Source organism: Citrus sinensis, chromosome 9 (assembly GCF_022201045.2).
Source record: "Citrus sinensis cultivar Valencia sweet orange chromosome 9, DVS_A1.0, whole genome shotgun sequence".
NCBI classification, from domain to species: domain Eukaryota; kingdom Viridiplantae; phylum Streptophyta; class Magnoliopsida; order Sapindales; family Rutaceae; genus Citrus; species Citrus sinensis.
In genome coordinates this window covers 18479129-18495723 of record NC_068564.1, presented here as the reverse complement: position 1 = coordinate 18495723, position 16595 = coordinate 18479129, and the positions used below count along the sequence as shown (strand labels likewise).

Below are 16595 nucleotides of genomic sequence, written 5' to 3'. Positions count from 1 at the left end.
TTTTACGTTTTAACATAAACAACAAGACACTAGCCATTTGATCCAGCATAATGGGCGAGCTAGTGGCATCTTAATGTAATTTCGGGACTATTATAAGTGTGTGTGTATTTACCGTACGAGTAGATCTCAAATTATGAATACAAAATATTTGTAGTGTAACAATTTAAAAAATAAAACACGACCCATCGTAGCATATCCCAAGGTAAATGACCACCAATTTTTCTTTTCTAAATTTTTATCATAGCATAGCCAATTTGTGAAAGTTTTTGTCAGTTGAGTGAGTCACAGGTTGATCTTTTGTGCATAACTGATAGAGAGACATGTCTCATTGACAACTGAGCATTTTCATCACAAGGGAAAAGGTGAAAGTAATCGTGGGTTAGCTTTCAATTTTTTGGCCTGCAATCTAGTGTACGAAAGATACATGTGACATGTTGACATAACAAATAGGTGGTCCTGAAAAACTTTCTATAATTGATGCTCTGCACTCTGATGATTTATCAGAAGATCAGAAAAGATTGATTAATAATATTAGTCTTGAAATGAGAGATTGTGAAATGGTGTTGGGATTAATAGATTAACATTGGTGGATGCATGATACATTAATATCTGGGTAATGTGAATATATGATCAAATATGAACTGTACAAACATCACCAACCAAAAAGAAAGAAAGTCTCTTCGATGAGCAAATGGGCCCAAGGCAATGAAACCACCCAAAATTGTTAAAACATTTTTTGGATTTGTGTACCTTCATTCGTTGTTGTCTATAGAGTCTTTCATAGATTGGGACTCATTCATTGTCGTCTAGAATCTTTTATGGACTGGTACGTCCCTATCTTTTAAAATATAAATTTATCTTTTTATAATAACATAAATTTTTTTTATATTATTGTAAAGAGTTTGTACAAAAATATAAAGGAATGATTATATATATTAGAAAGTGCAGTCGCCTTTTAAATTTTAGCTACACATATTTACAAACATAAAGAAAATTTTAAAAAATAACAATAAAAGATAAGGGATCAGTAATCAAATTTTGTCTCAGTAATAAAAAAATTGTGACATTGTAATATGGTACAACTTTGAAGTAATTTTTTTTATAAAAGAATTGTTGGTTTTGTAGCCAATTTGTGAACTTCCATCCCTCGAACATTTGCAGACACAATAAAAACAAGGACAGCCATGTGAGTGAAAAGCAAGATAAAATTGATAGCTTGAATGGGCGGTGAAGACAAATTTCTTTGGAGGAATCAATCCAATTCTCATTAGGGACCCACCCTCTCACTAGAAAACATTTTCCAACAATATTTTATCCTTCTAAAAGTTTGAAAGAGAAACATACATATATATAACAATATTTATGATCATTTGGAAAGTTTGAACTAGACCCTCATCATTTGGAAGTTCTTATTAGAGCATAGAATACATGTACACATAATTCAATCACATTTGTTAGTCTAAAATAGCCAAGGCATTTACTCTAAGTGAGAGACGAAAGAGATGAAGAGACGAGCTAAATAAACCAGCATTCATTTTCCATACAGAGATCCGAGTATATACATTTACACTCCTCCCAAGTTGATATTTGAGTTTTTGGTTCAATAATAAAAAGCCTTGACATCCAGAAGGAAAGAATGATGGCTTTAAATACGTATACAATGTGATTGATACAGAGGCATACCGTTTAATTGTAAGAATGCAATTAAGAGACCTGCAAGGCTCTCACACGAGCAGTCAATTCACGGACTTGACTCCTCAAACGCTCAGGATTGCAAAAGAAGTCGACAAAAACCCGCCTTTGAAGGCCAACCTCCTGAGAGTGATGTTTAATAATCTGCAAGCACACCAGAAATTTGCCTGCATTGCTTAATTTAAGTTACATGATAGTTGCTCCTAGGAGCAAAACAATCTGATAATAAAAGACAAGACCGCGAGAAGATCAGACTGTGTGTATTACCTCATTCTTTTTGCAGTGCTCAAGTGTCACTTCTTCCACTGCAACAGAGAGTTTTGCATTGATCTTTTCCATTTCATCAAGCTCTTTCATCAATGGCTTTAAAAGGTGTCAAAATGTAACAGAAGCAAACACAGAGAGTTAGAAGAATACAGAAGAACCAACAAGAGGAGGCTGTGGTAAAATGAGAATGGTGAAAAAGAACGAAGTCAACATGATGCAAAAAGGAACCTAAGTCCATATATCTGTGGCAACCAATAAACAAAGTACTTCAATCACCTCTTGAAAATAACTTCAAGATCACTAATGCCCATTGTCTCCTTCAAAATCTTAAAAGCATTAATGCAAACCCAAAAATCTTCTCACTGGACAAAACATGTGCTATTGTGGGTGCACACATTTAAATCTATGATTATTATCATTAGCGTTAGCAGGTTATTCTCTTTTTAATCACTCTGAACCAAATGTGCACTGTATCTGCCAACTACACACACTTAGCAGCAGAGCAAGAAACTACGAATCCAACAGATTAGGGATCGCAAAAGAGAGAGAAATCATGTTTCTCACTTTAATTACAACCGGAAAAACAGACTATTCCAGATTTCCTGGTACATTTCAATGAATGGATTACCGTCATCATCTCATGTTTCCAGTATATTTGTGGTGTCTGACATGTAATCATCCATATATCATTACAAAGCAAATACGAAAGAAACATGCTTAGTCGAAAACTGGATATAAAAAAGCAACAGGTGAGTTTGAAGAAATATTAACAAGCAAGTTTGAACATGACACTTGGATGATGAAGATCCTACCCTAGGTGTCAGGATTGGTTGTGCAGTTGTTGAAGATGCAAATAGTAGTTGCTGCAAACTTTGAATAAGAGTGCACCTATAACACAGAGGAAAAAGCATGAGATGTTAGCAACAAATCAAAATGACATTACTACATAACACAAGAAACATGATATTAGCAGCAGTTTTTGAGGAATCATAAATAGTTGAAAAAATTGTTGCCAATCATGCAACGTGAAGTAATGGCTTGATGTTTGCCTGAAAATGATAAAAACTATTTACCGGAATTTTCAGCCCTTGACTACATCTTTTATTTTTACTTATCGCAGAGGTAGATTAGCAATCATTATTACAAGGTGGAATAAGTACAAATGAGATAGCATGAATAGTGAGAGCAACACAATCTGATCTGAAAATAACTCACAGCTCATTGATACATCTATTTCTATCCCCTGGAAGGGAATTCTCAAGATCAGACTGAAGGGCCGTCAAGTCTGCGCGAAGACCAGATATCTGCTGCACAATACCAGGAGCTGATACATATGTTGACAGCCCAGCTTGAGCATCTAAGAAAAATATTTCAGGAAAGCAAAAATTACCAATACGAAAAAGATAACAAAAGTAATAACAAAACTTCAATCAGTTTAACGAAAATCATTATGCTTATTACTTGAATGGATACTTAAAAGATCTCTAACACCATGCAGAAAAGTATCCCGATCATCCACTGCTCCTTGTTCTTGGACATCAGATGCAGCTTCAATGAGTCCCAGGCAACGACCCTGTAACAAAATCATGATTCAGAACAAACAAGGTTTCAGAATGAACTGAATCAATTTAGCAGAATCAAAAACAGGATGATGCAAACAAAAAAGGTATTAATACTATTTGCACGAGGAAAAACACTCATTAGCTAAGTAAAGCCTGGTATGTCGATAAAGGGAAGTCATATGCTCAGGGTTCAGGGTTGAAAGAGCCCCATAAGTGTCAGTGCATGGTCTCTGAGTAAATTTCCAGATGTGCAATCTTATGGATCTCATTGATCAAGAGCCAAATGAACAATCCAACCAATAAACGGTCCTCCATTCTAAAAGCTTTTCTAAGCACTCACAAGGACAGTCACACCTATTTTGTGTGTGTGTGTGTGCATGTGTGTTTGTTGGTTTTTGGGTTTTTTTTTTTTTTTGGTCACTTACAATTTCCAACTTAAAATGATGATTATTTCTGTCCATTTCAGTGGTAGATGAATAATGACCTAGATGCTATTCTTTTACTTTAAACTTACACCATTGGATTGCATAAATCTTATGAATGAAAATTTAATCATCATTTCAAGTATAAAAGTTAAGGGAACCAACAGATACACACACACACACACACACACACACACACACACACACATATATAAGGACTAAACATTGAAAAGTGGATTGAGAGGGACATGGGTAAGTGGTAAGCTTATGGAAGATAGAACATTAACATCTTTCTATGCACCAAAACTAAAATTAGGATCAAAGTTGACACACTCAGATTAAGAGTTTAATACCACTCGGCTTTTGGTTGCAGAGAGGTATCCCTGAAGCTCTGACTCAATAACCTTAAGCAGTGAATAAGCTCCAAGCATGTTTCTCTTTTCCAGATGACAAGCTAGCCTTAAGAACTGATGTCTTGCAAGCTGATTGATCAGATGATTGATGAACTGCCAATGAAAATGAGAAATGTAAATATCCTAGCACAAATACTTCAACATAAATTTAAATATTTCAGTTGTATCACAATCTGACAGTGGCTATGCCAAAAATGATTATAGTGCTATGTAATGTGAAATAACCAAACTTTTCTGTGATGTGAACCTAGTCAGACAAAGATCATAGCAACATTAAAGGCCAACACCATGTAACTTGTTTCAGCTATTGCAAACAATTATTCAAGGCGTTAAGGGAAGACCTTTTATGGACCCATGTAATATCAATAATTTATCAATAATTAACAAGAAAATAAAGGAGATTAGTCCGGATGCAAGGGTGCTAGTTTCCCACATTAGCTTAGATACAATATAGTAATGAACAGCTGACAGACTACCATAATACATCCATGATTTACCAAGCAAACAGCTACCATGCCGTAGACATGTCAAATCCTCACTATATTGTATGTTTATACTTTCATAACCTCTAAGAAGTTATAAGACAAGCAAAGAGATAAAATTATGAAGTAGTCAACCTACCGCTTTCTGTCTACTAATATAGAGTTCTTGGCGCATGACCTTCAAATCATAGTCACCTACAAGTTCATAAATTTAAAATCGTATTAACTTTATAGAATTATCATCGTAATAGAAGCATAAAGTTGGATATTTAATTCTAATGATTCTGAAGTAGAAAAACTACCACAAAATACCTTGTAGAATGTACGTGTCTTGGAGTTGAGCCAGCTCCCAACAAAGATCGGGAATAGTCTGAAATGCATACAGATTTAGTAGACAATTAAATATAGAGACGGTAGTCAAATGAAAACCCAAAATGACATTGACCAGACACATAAACAGATACAAATTCCAGGGTAAGATATCCTATCATTATTGAAATATGTGGTTTGAAACATTAATATCTATTGGTAATTACAAAAACAATCCAGGGTCACTCTTGAGCCAATAAAACAGAAATTACTATTTTCAGTCACTGCATCCTTGAACCAATCGCAACTGCACTTAAAACTATTTGATAACAGCTCATGTTAATGTGAGAGATTCAGGCTCTAGTACGAGTGGGCCAAAAAACAGGTGCCCACAAAAAACCAAACTGAACCGGTGATTCAGTTCAGTTCAAAAAAATAACAAAAACTGATCAGTTCATATTAAAAAACAAAAAAAACAAAAACCGAAAAATAAGCACAAAATACAAAAGATTTATGGTTTAAAACCAAAAAATCCAAACCGAACCAGAACCAAACTGAGAAACGAGGTTTATATATTAGGCAAAAGCTGATTGGTTCAATTAAATTCACAAACGAATGGAACCAAACTGACCCGTGCCCACCCCTAGGTTCCAGTAATTTGGTTAGTGATTATGTTCCAAATGCTGTAGCAAACACCTTTACCAATGCAGATTATCATAATTCAATAATCTTTGTAAAATATATAATATAAGAAATCATTTTAGTAACTGTAAGGAAACCTTTCACCAATGCTTCTCACCAATGTTTTTCATCACGTTCTTCATACAACTCATAACACTATCTCTCTATTTTGATCGTTTTCTTTCTCTTTAAAGCCCTAGCCTGTCTCTTCCATCAAGCTCTTAAATGTATTTGGCTTTTCTAATTTTCAAGTTACACCCAGTTAAACACATATTAGAAGCTCCTAGGTATTGCGAGTTTATTAAATTTGATCAGAAAACTGTATTACTCTTTAAAAAATCTACCACAGAAAAAACAAGTATTGTGGTAGTGAACTTATTGTCCCCTTGGGGACAGCCCAGTTAGTTTGCCTCTTGCAGTAGAAGCAACAGGTTAAGGTTGAAATCTTCGTCAGACCAACCTTGAAGTGGGATCGGTTAAATTTCGGGTGGGATAGGGTGGGGTACATGGCAACTGAAATAAAAAGAAAAAACTGAAATTCAATTGTCAGAATCCGCCTTACTGCAAGAGATAACATAATAGATATCTAATTACACTCTTATCAACCTTATATTATATATTATATCTTGACAAACAAGAAATATATAAAGCAAATGCCTTGTATAAATTGATTCACTCCATAGTAGGCAGAAACCAGCAAACAAATCAGTCGTGTAACCAGAAAGACCTGGCAGCAATAACAATTAGCATAAACTTGGAATAAATACACGTACAAACCTCAGATAACAATTTCTCTTCTTTGTGGTGAAGATTTGAGAGTTCTCCTACCAATTCCACATGTTTTCTCCTGAACATTTATAACCATTGCAAAATTACCATGAAATAGACAAAGCAAACATAATTTTTGCAAAAGATAAAGAAAAATTAGGAGAAAGAGGAAAAAAAGGAATGGATAAAGAAATTGAGCACTTCAACAAGCATTCTGAAGATGTCATCCTATTTTGGTTAAGCACATGTTACGCATATCACCTATGCGCAGAAAGAACTTATTGTATGATAAGGTAAATAAGGAACTTTAACACTCAAGCTAATAATTATGGGTGTAAAGCAAAGTACTCTTACTTAAGTGAATGAAAGTCAAGATGAATATAAGCTTCGTCGGATGCTACTTGAGATTTCAGTGTCATTAGAATAGCTTGCTGCTTGGCATTCTCAACCTGGGCTTCTACCCATTGTCTTTCACTTGTTCCAAATCTGTCAAATTATTGAAACACCTATTTAACTTAAGAAAGTACCATTGAAGGAAAAATTCAAAAAGTTGCAGCACATATCAAGAAACAGTGATCGTCAACAAAAAGAAATAAATTCCTTAGATTTTTTTTTGGGGGGCGGGGGGGGGGGGTGGAGGGGGGGGGGGGATACATTCCTTAGCCTGATTCTATCACATTCTTAAAGTGAAGCTTCAAAGTAAATCAATATCAAAATTTAGTACCAAAAAGGAGAAGCAACAACAAAACAAAACTGTCCTACCCACGAGTCCCCTTCTTTCAAGGCATGTTCAACTTAATTAATGATCATAGTCCAGCTATAAGAAGTAGAATGAAACATCAAAAGTAGAACGAAATTTTCAAAAGGCATCCTATACTAGCAATCATAGCAGTATGACATTTGTCTAAGGGAGAGAGATGTCAAACAATTACTTATTCTCTTAAACTGTTAAGATATGCTAACAAGTACTAATCTAAAAAAATTTAGCTGATAATCTTTTTTATTTTTTTATTTTTGGCTCTTTCAATTCAATTTCTTAATAATCTGTTGAAATAACTTTCAAAGGAGCTTCTCCATGAAAGAGAAATACATTAAAATTGTGACAGTCAAAAGCCTTCTAGATTCTTTCACAAGAATATGGATGGTTTGCAATATTTCTCATCCTGATCAGAAGTTAAAACCTTCTAAACCTCTTCCAACATGCCATTTCAGGATTACTACTTACATGGATCAATTAAGAGGTACAGCAATACTTTGTAAAAAGGGTAAACAATAAGAAAGGTAAAAAAGATAAGCTAAACAGTTAAAGAAACAAAAATACATACACAGAACGAAGTCTTTGTAACTCAGATACACGTTGATGATGGGATTTTTCTAAATCTGCTACAACCAAAAAACAACAACGACAAATAAATATTCTGCCAGTACAATTAAAAAGAATCCACATGCAGGTCTAAATTAATAATATGTGCAGTAGGAAGTAACTCAAAATTAAGGTTGGGGTTGAGCAAGGGAAAGAAGAAACAGAAGAGAAAGGAATTTTTTCCTGTTCAAGTAGGAATAATTATACATGCACAACCCACAAGTCTTCACTCAATCCAGAACATACAAAAGATGATCAAATATTTTAAGCAAATGAAGACTAATGTTCAAGCAGAAAATCCATTCAGGCTAAAAGAAACAATATGAAGAAAACATTAGAAGCCTACCTCGTACTAAGATATTTGACTCGTCGCCAAGACTTACCCATGAACATTTTGATTTTCCTTCCTCAGCAACTAACCTAAAAGGACCCTGCTCGCAATCACATTAGAACCAAATAAACTTACTTGATTCAATTACCATTATGTGAGAAAGAAAAAGAAATCACAACGGAAAGATGACATTATTATTTTATAGAAAACAGAAACTCTGTATATTAATGGAAAGAAAGACCATACAAAAGCTGTTATTTTTCAGTTTCTCCTTAAATGAACATATTATTACAGAAAGACACTTCTGGACACAAAATAAAGCTCCTATCTACTGACAGAGGAAATAATGATCAAATGCCTCCCAACTAACTATGGCGAAGGACCATTGATAAATGACAGAGCTGCATAAATTATGCACATCAACACATTGCCCAAACTATTTTATTAAGTCTTAGGTAATACTAGTATAAGGAGAGTTGGTTGAATCCCCGAGAACTGGCAGTTTAGGATGACAGTAAAAGATTAATTTAATCACCAAAAAAAAAAGGACAGAACCAGTTAATATTGCTAATGCCTGAATTATAAGAAATAGAGAAGATTAAAATGAAAGTTAAAAAGAGAATTAGGCAGCTGGACGACCGAAGTACTGACTCAAGCAAGGAGGATAACTGTTGTTAAGTCAGCTGCTATGGCATTGCCTTTTATGCTGCCATAAGATCTTTGTAAAATGCATTCATGCAATGATAATAGGTATTGGTGAGATTATGAAGAGAAAGGCAACACTTATGCAAGGAAAAAACATGGAAAATAATTTGGTTTCCAAAGAATGTTGTTGGTTTGGGATTGGGAAGAATGGATAATACAATTCAAGGTTTTGCAATGAAGGGATAGGCTATGCAAAAAGACAAAAGGAGAACCTATAAGGTTTAATAAAGTACAACAACTCAATGTCAGTTTTAAATCTACATACACTGTCCAGTTGCTTAGAAAACCACTGATTTAGCTCCTTCATAGAAGATGAATCTCCAAGCAAGTATGAATGAAAATCAGAGTAAGCCAGGTATATGCCATCCTCTGCACATATAAATAACATCCAAAACTCATCAAGAAGATAAACAGAGCAGATTAGTCACAAGAAAGTGGTTCTTTCATTTTTGTTTCCCTTGGTAAAGTGTCACATTTTGCAATTAGATACAGGGTCCAGTTCGAACAGTAAAAAATTTTAACCCCAACAGATTTAGAATACAAGTAAAGGATAGCAACTAAAAGAAATAGGTTCAGTTGAAAACTCCCAATCTTTAACCAGTATTTCATAGTAAGGTCCTGCTACCTCGACAAAAACGCAACTTAGGAATTACTATCAGGTAAAAACCATCGAAATAAAAAATTTAACTAATATGAGCCAGAAATGAAAGTTCACTTTTAAAAATATGAGAAACATACAATCATGATTGAATTATGGTGATCAATTTTTAAATCTTTTATTTTCTGCAGAAAAATTGGCATTAAATTTTGCATCTTTGAAGAAAAGGGAACTAATCATTGACTTTAAAGTTCTAGCTAAAAAGAAATACAAAAATGTAAAACAATATAATACCATCCCCAGAGTGATAGTGAGCCAACTCTTGTGCTGTAGAAGCTATCCTTCCCAATACATCATTCATCTAAAAAGCAACAAGAGGATTCAATAACAATTACAAATCTTTAAGCAAGAAATAAAGTGCAATAAACAATTTTCTCAAAAAGAAATGAATCAAAACTAAGATACAAGATAAAAACATAATTTCAACAACATCAAAGCAAAAGGAAAAAGAAAAAGAAAAAGAAAAGGTTAATACAGAGGGAGTGTTAAGGGAGTAAAATAAAATAAATAATTTATTTACTTCGAATTTCTATAGGAGCATAATAAATATGAAAAAATGGTACATTATTTTTCAAAAGATGCATGTGAAGAGACCAAATACACTATCATTGGTGTGCATAGCATAGATAATGAGCAAAAAATGGAGCAAGCCAAGCGAAAGGCTTTAACATTATATTTATAAGAGTAGAAAATTACAGAAAACCCGCAAAAAGGAAGAAATTTTTTGAGTATATACATGCTTAATGGGGCTTAAGAAATCACATGCTGATGGATACCACAGAAGACTTTAAAGAAGAGATGAAAGCAATATGGAATTATGGTTCATAGCTGATGCAAATGTGTTCCTTGAAAATTTTTGCATAGACTATCAAAGGCAGTATCCAGATCTTTGAATTATTTTCGAGTACCATAATTTGCACTATAATACCATTTATTTTCACCATCTTTCTTTCTATATAATTGAAGACCATAGTAAGCGTACAATGCATATCATGTAGCTTTTATAGATATGGAAATTATGTATGCAATTTGACTGTTGGCAATGAAAATAAACGGACAAAATCATACAGAATTCATGTATGCATTTGTCCTCCAGCTTTATTACATTTTTTATAAAAATAAAGTTCCAATTTCGTAAACCATAGAGCTAATTAAACTTTCTTTATCCCATACCTGCAAATTTCTCGCTGAAAGGCCATCATCTAGGATTGAAAGGTGCCCATTGACAGTAGAAGTTGCGGCAACTCTTGCCCGTCTACCCTGCATCAAAGTTGAAGCATGAGCAGTAAGCATGTCAAACTGGCATTGCAGATGCCTAAGCTGTCTCTGCAACTGTGCAGCTTCATCTCTATATGCCTGAGTTGCTTCCCTAAACACGAACACAAATCCATCAGTGCTAGAAACAACAAAATACAACCATCATCATTAAACCAAAAAACTAAAGAGAAACAAATAAACAAAAAATTCCCTCCTTATAGGTAGCATATCAAGGCACTTAACAGCATATTTAAACAATCCATACTCTCTAGAACACACATTGCATTATATAGCTTTTACAAAATTTCAAATTTAATATAACAGCAGATTCAATGCATAATAAAAACAGTGAAAATGGCAAAAGAAAATGAGTTACCGTATATCTTTGAGACCCTCTTCAGATCCAAAAACAGCTTCCTGATCATCTCTTCTAGAAGAAAAGGCCGAAATGCTATCAAAAGCAGATTCCAAGTCTTCCCCCTATCAACAGTTTTTTTTTATAAATAAATCACGTAATTGTTGGTCATTTTTTTTTTGGAGTCAAGAATCAATAATAACATACAAATATAAAGTGAAATAATAAAAATAAAAAGCACTTACTTCCAATAATTTTTCTTCTTGAAGAAACTGCTCGAACCTATAATACAAATAATTTTAATTAATTAATTAGATTGAGAATTTGAATCTGAAATTTAAAAATTGGAGAGAACTGAAACGGCGTCGTACTGAGAGAGTTCGGAGAGGGAGAGGACGTTGGAGGGACGGAGAGAGGAGCAGATCCAGTCGAGGATGGGTCGTGCGTCGTCGTATTGAAAAGGCCACTCGAAGCTGTCGGGGTCCAACGAATCCGCCCCCCCGTAGCCTAATTCACACAGCAATGCGCACAGCCGAGCTCCGCTCATTTTCTTTCCCTATTTTTTTCTTTTTATCAAAACGCATTTAATTTTATTGAATTGAATGGAATGTTCTTCGTTTCATTTCAAATGCGGGTTTATGTTTTGGCGCTGGCCTCGACTGAAGAATCAAATCAAATCTTCATTTCAAATGTCTCTGTCGTCGTTTTCTTTACTTCTGGTTAGGTGCTTGGTTTAGTTGTACCTTTGGGTACAAAGTTTTTTTTCACTTGGGACGTGAAAAATTTGAAATAGAAACAACTTTTTGCTTGAAAAACTAAAAATATTTGTAAAACATGAATATTATTCGCTATTAATTGTTTCCCCAAAAAAAAAAATCTGGAATGAGTCATTGTAATTTTTCCTTCTCCTTTGTGCTCAAATTTCAAAGCATAATTTTAGGAATCAAATATCAGGGAAAACCTGTGGTGCAACTGTGGCACGATATTACAGTTGTATCAAGCCGTTGGATGTCAGTGGACTCCACTCATTCAAGCGCATCCAACAACTAGATGCAACTGTGACATGATACCACAGTTGCACCTTAGCCGGACCCCAAATATTAATTATATAATAGTTGATAAACATTGATTTTATATTTTTATTATAGAATTTTGGACTAAAGAACATAAAGAGAGTTGTTAACTCTCTTTCTTTAGGAAATTCACACCAATAACCATAAAATTTTATACTTTTTCCATCTTAACCCCCCAGACTAATTTCTATCAACATTAGCAAAAAAAAACCTTTCAGACCAAAATACCCCTCTCACATCTCTCCCCCAACAATATCTCTTTCACTCATCTCTCCCAAACCGAAGAAACACACATAGTCGGAGGCAACATCAGCCCTCATCGGCGGCGGCTCCATCTATCATCGGTGTCCGATCTACTATCTACGGCCTTCAACAAAATCTAGGTTAGCCATTTTATTTATATTTCATTAATTTAAAATGAAATTTTAGAATAATAGTGGTTGTAGTTTGAGAATAATTATGGTGGTGGTAGTTGTGGTGTTTGTAGTGGTGGTTATTGTTTTGGGAGTGTGTTGTTTTGGGAGTGATTTGTGATTGTATTGTTTTGGGTTGAATGGTGCTGCCCACCGAGGGAACCGCTGTCCAACAACGGGCACCTGTCGCATAAAGCTTCGTGCGACAGGTAGCCTGTCACACCAAAAGGCAGATTCACCCACAACTCACAGCAAGCAACCGCACTGAAACTCTCACGCAAATTTAGAAAATAACTCATACCACTAAGTGATGCCGATTAGTGTTGAATCCGGATATATTATGATCGGATTTCACTTTTACTGTTTGCCGTCGGCGTTTATCGTTGCCTTTTGCCGTCACCGATGATGATTCAAGATTGCAAAGATGTGTTTGATTTGACGAAAAAGGAGAAAAAAAGTTACTTTTGGTTTGTAAACAAGGGTAATTTGAAGAGAAAAACGTGTGTTTGTCTAATGTTGATAGAAAAAAATTTAGAGAGCTAGTTGTGAAAATAGTAAAAATTTTATGATTATTTTTGTAAACTTCCCTCTTTCTTTTAATAGAAAGGGCAATTGCTCTTCAAATAGAAAAAGTGCTATAAACGCTCTCCTTAAGCCATGCCTTCACAAAGACACCAAGAGTGGCTACACAGACAAGAGCAGAAGAGGCACCAACGTCGGTCACTAGTCAGAATTGCACCACTTCCAGCTCAGGCATCTTAGTAATCATCAGATAGGAAAGCCGGCATTCTCTACTTAATTCCCTGTAAGTGACAGAACTCTCCATAGTGAATCTCTCATTATTTTTAAATTGATAACTTCTGTCAGCTTCAAACCTTACAGTATCTTTTGGTGACATTCTCCAAATTGGTGCATGAATTACTAATTTACTATCATGCATTGTTAATGACACACCATTTAATTCGGTTCTTTTCACTTTTCAGTAGCTACAAAATCACCTTACACAAACAGATGAAAATCAAAGTGTGCGCGCGGGACAGAGAACATGTGATTAGAGTGGCGAGAAACCATAAGATCAGGAAAATAATAGCATAATTAAAAACAGATTTTATTGCAACACACCACCCACATAAGCATGCATGGAATATTTATGCAGTGTATTATACACTTCAACCACACAGCACAAATTTTAATACTTAAAATTCTCTGTTAAATGTAATTTTAAAACTAATTCGAGTGCTCAACTGGCTGGGAATGGTAGGTGCGCCGCCTTAGCTGAGACTCAGAATTGGGCTGCTGCAGGAAGATCTTTGTTGGATCGTTTGGATCAACATATCTGCAACAATAAGAATTCGACATTTAACTGATAAGCATTCAATTAAATAATAAACACTACAAAAGTAAACAGCTAAATATGCCACTTACGCATGTCTCATCATTTCATCAACTGGAGTCTGAGCTGCTTGTAAAGGATCCACACGAGGTTCTGTTCCCACATTTGATTGTCGATTATATTGTCTAACTGAAGAGATCAGATTGAGAAAAAGTGGAACAAAGGTTCCACAACCGCCTTCCTTAAATAAAATCTTGAACGAATGAGTGGAGTACAGAGCTCTATGCTCGTTCTCTGGGATTACCTGAAGTTAAAGTCAAGCTGATAAATTACTATCTACAGCAGACATTGCTTAATATCACAACCTAAGGCATTGATAATATACTTACAGGCTCCACAAAACCAGAAATATTGTTGCAATGGAATATTGGCTGGTTAAATTTCTCATCATGGATGTAGAGCTGTGAGATAAATCAACTTACAGATCAGTGACTTATCAGATAGGACAGAAACTAAATCACATCCCAAAAATAACACCACATTATAACCCAAATGGAAAATTAAAGAGTACCAATGTCTCAAGCCAAGCATTTCAAGCATTTCAAAAACACCGCCTAGCAACAGGTAGAAAGCTTAAGATCACTTGTGGTACCCAACAATGCCCAAAGTGGGATCAAAATGCCACAAAGCTACACATGAGAAACTGAAGCTGCAGAGCATCAGCAAGCAAGGGCTACATTTTGGTATTGCTGTCTAGTACCGTGCTTCCAAGGCCAAGTTTTTAAGAGTGTTTGGTTAACACTTAACAACTGTGGCTTAGAAGCTAATGTGATATTCCCTTACAGATGTTCGATAAAAAATCTGTATAAGCATTACTAATTGGTCAAAACTAACTTTCTCAATTGAAATTAATTATTAACCAAAAATCCATCGACTTTCACTTGCTGGTTAGACTTAGAGCTTAGAAGCCACCATATCACAATACTAATTGGAGCCTAGTGCAACTTCCCTTGCAAAGTAGGTCCTAAGAAATATATCTTCTTCGACACAAATAACTAGTATCTCATCCAATCTTACTTTAATACCATTTGGAACATATGAAGAGCGCTAAACAGTATTTCTTGCGGCAAACTCAAATGACCATCGAAACAACTTTGTTTGACTCACAAGAATTTTAGCAAACACAACACAATTATATATAGGCAACAGAATAAAAGCACGGCAGCAGCTAAGCATCGCGTACCAGAGGCATATCAAAGGCAACAAAGTTACCAACAGGCTTGCTTGCAACAAATACTACGCGTATGTTTGACAAGTAAACTGTGCCCCTCGCTTTAACTTGATTAGTTCTGAAAAAACACAAGGCCAAAATTTATGCACATTTGGAATAAATTTTGGGTTAAAATTATATAAAATTAAAAATTCAATCATTTCTAGATTCCAACTTCTATGATCATTAATCCTAAATTGAATCGTACAGAAATACGTATCCAAATTTATGAATATAATAATAATAATAATAAAATAAATAAATGATTAAAAAGTTTAAAGAACAGACCCCGGAATCTTATCGACGTGGAACTCGACGCCGTCTCTGGCAAGCACGAATAATTCGTTCGTAAACGGCACCGGCATCCAATTTGGAAAAAGCTGAGGATTCAAAGCCATCGTTCGTTCGCTGGATTCGTTTCTTTCAATTTATTTTTTTGAAAAATTTGATATTTTGATTAATTAATTAATCAAATGGGGTTTTTCTAATTTTATTTTGCCCTTGGCCTAAGCAAACGAAACACGTATCCAAAACGGTGTCGCACGCACGTATGAAGCAACGTTCTAAAATCTTCTCGATCTTTTTCTTTCAGTCTACCCCCGGACGTTTTGGGTACACATACAAATATATATGTAATACCAGAAGGGTTTCAAAACTTGTTAACTCGCCCCAGTTCATTCAAGATTGAAATAAATGAGAGATAATTATGCTGCGTTTACTTGTCAGTAATTGGAATACGATGAAATCAAAATAGACTGGAATAAAAATGGGATGGAATGAGAATATGGATTGGGAATCAAAATAAATTGTTTACTTAATCCATAAGAATCGGAATGAAAATAGACTTGAATCCCATTAATATGTTTATTTTATCTTGAAATCGGAACCAGATTAAGCTGAATCGTTTCAAGTTACTAAAATATCATTAGTTAATCATAACAACAACAATAATAATTATTGTGATTATTTATTAAAAAATTATAATTATTAATAATTATTGTTAATAAAATATTAATATATTTATTAATAGTAATAATTATATTAATTAGTTAATAATAATATATGAATTAATTATAATAATTATATTAGTAATTATTATAAAATTATATTAATTAATTATAATAATATATTAATTATCGTGATTACTTATTCAAAAATTATAATTATTAATAATTATTGTTAATAATATATTAATTAATATATTAATTAGTTAATAATAATATATGAATTAATTATAACAA

The 16595-nt window shown here is 34.2% G+C and overlaps 2 protein-coding genes across 4 annotated transcripts; both read right to left on the bottom strand.

Moving 5' to 3' along the window:
* Positions 1–1516: 1516 nt before the first annotated feature.
* Positions 1517–12037, bottom strand: LOC102611174 (AUGMIN subunit 3-like). Of its 3 annotated transcripts, none has more exons than XM_006493634.4 (18): positions 11637–12037; positions 11511–11547; positions 11287–11390; positions 10827–11022; positions 9888–9954; positions 9261–9364; positions 8306–8390; positions 7922–7979; positions 6951–7082; positions 6606–6675; positions 5151–5208; positions 4978–5033; positions 4297–4449; positions 3433–3532; positions 3175–3316; positions 2772–2847; positions 1960–2055; positions 1517–1836 (listed from the first exon to the last, which is right to left on the bottom strand). In XM_006493634.4, the coding sequence occupies exons 1-18, from the start codon at positions 11810–11812 to the stop codon at positions 1705–1707; spliced, it is 1842 nt and encodes a 613-aa protein (XP_006493697.2). In that variant the 5' UTR covers positions 11813–12037; the 3' UTR covers positions 1517–1704. The 3 variants fall into 3 exon arrangements, with proteins under 3 accessions (XP_006493697.2, XP_006493695.2, XP_006493696.2); XM_006493632.4 differs by having other exon boundaries at positions 3421–3532; positions 11637–12034; XM_006493633.4 differs by having other exon boundaries at positions 3421–3532; positions 7922–7976; positions 11637–12032.
* A 1798-nt stretch (positions 12038–13835) lies between these two features.
* On the bottom strand, positions 13836–15909 carry LOC102610669 (uncharacterized). The gene is made up of 5 exons (XM_006493630.4): positions 15643–15909; positions 15328–15433; positions 14474–14545; positions 14177–14388; positions 13836–14087 (listed from the first exon to the last, which is right to left on the bottom strand). The coding sequence occupies exons 1-5, from the start codon at positions 15750–15752 to the stop codon at positions 13979–13981; spliced, it is 609 nt and encodes a 202-aa protein (XP_006493693.2). The 5' UTR covers positions 15753–15909; the 3' UTR covers positions 13836–13978.
* Positions 15910–16595: the final 686 nt, after the last annotated feature.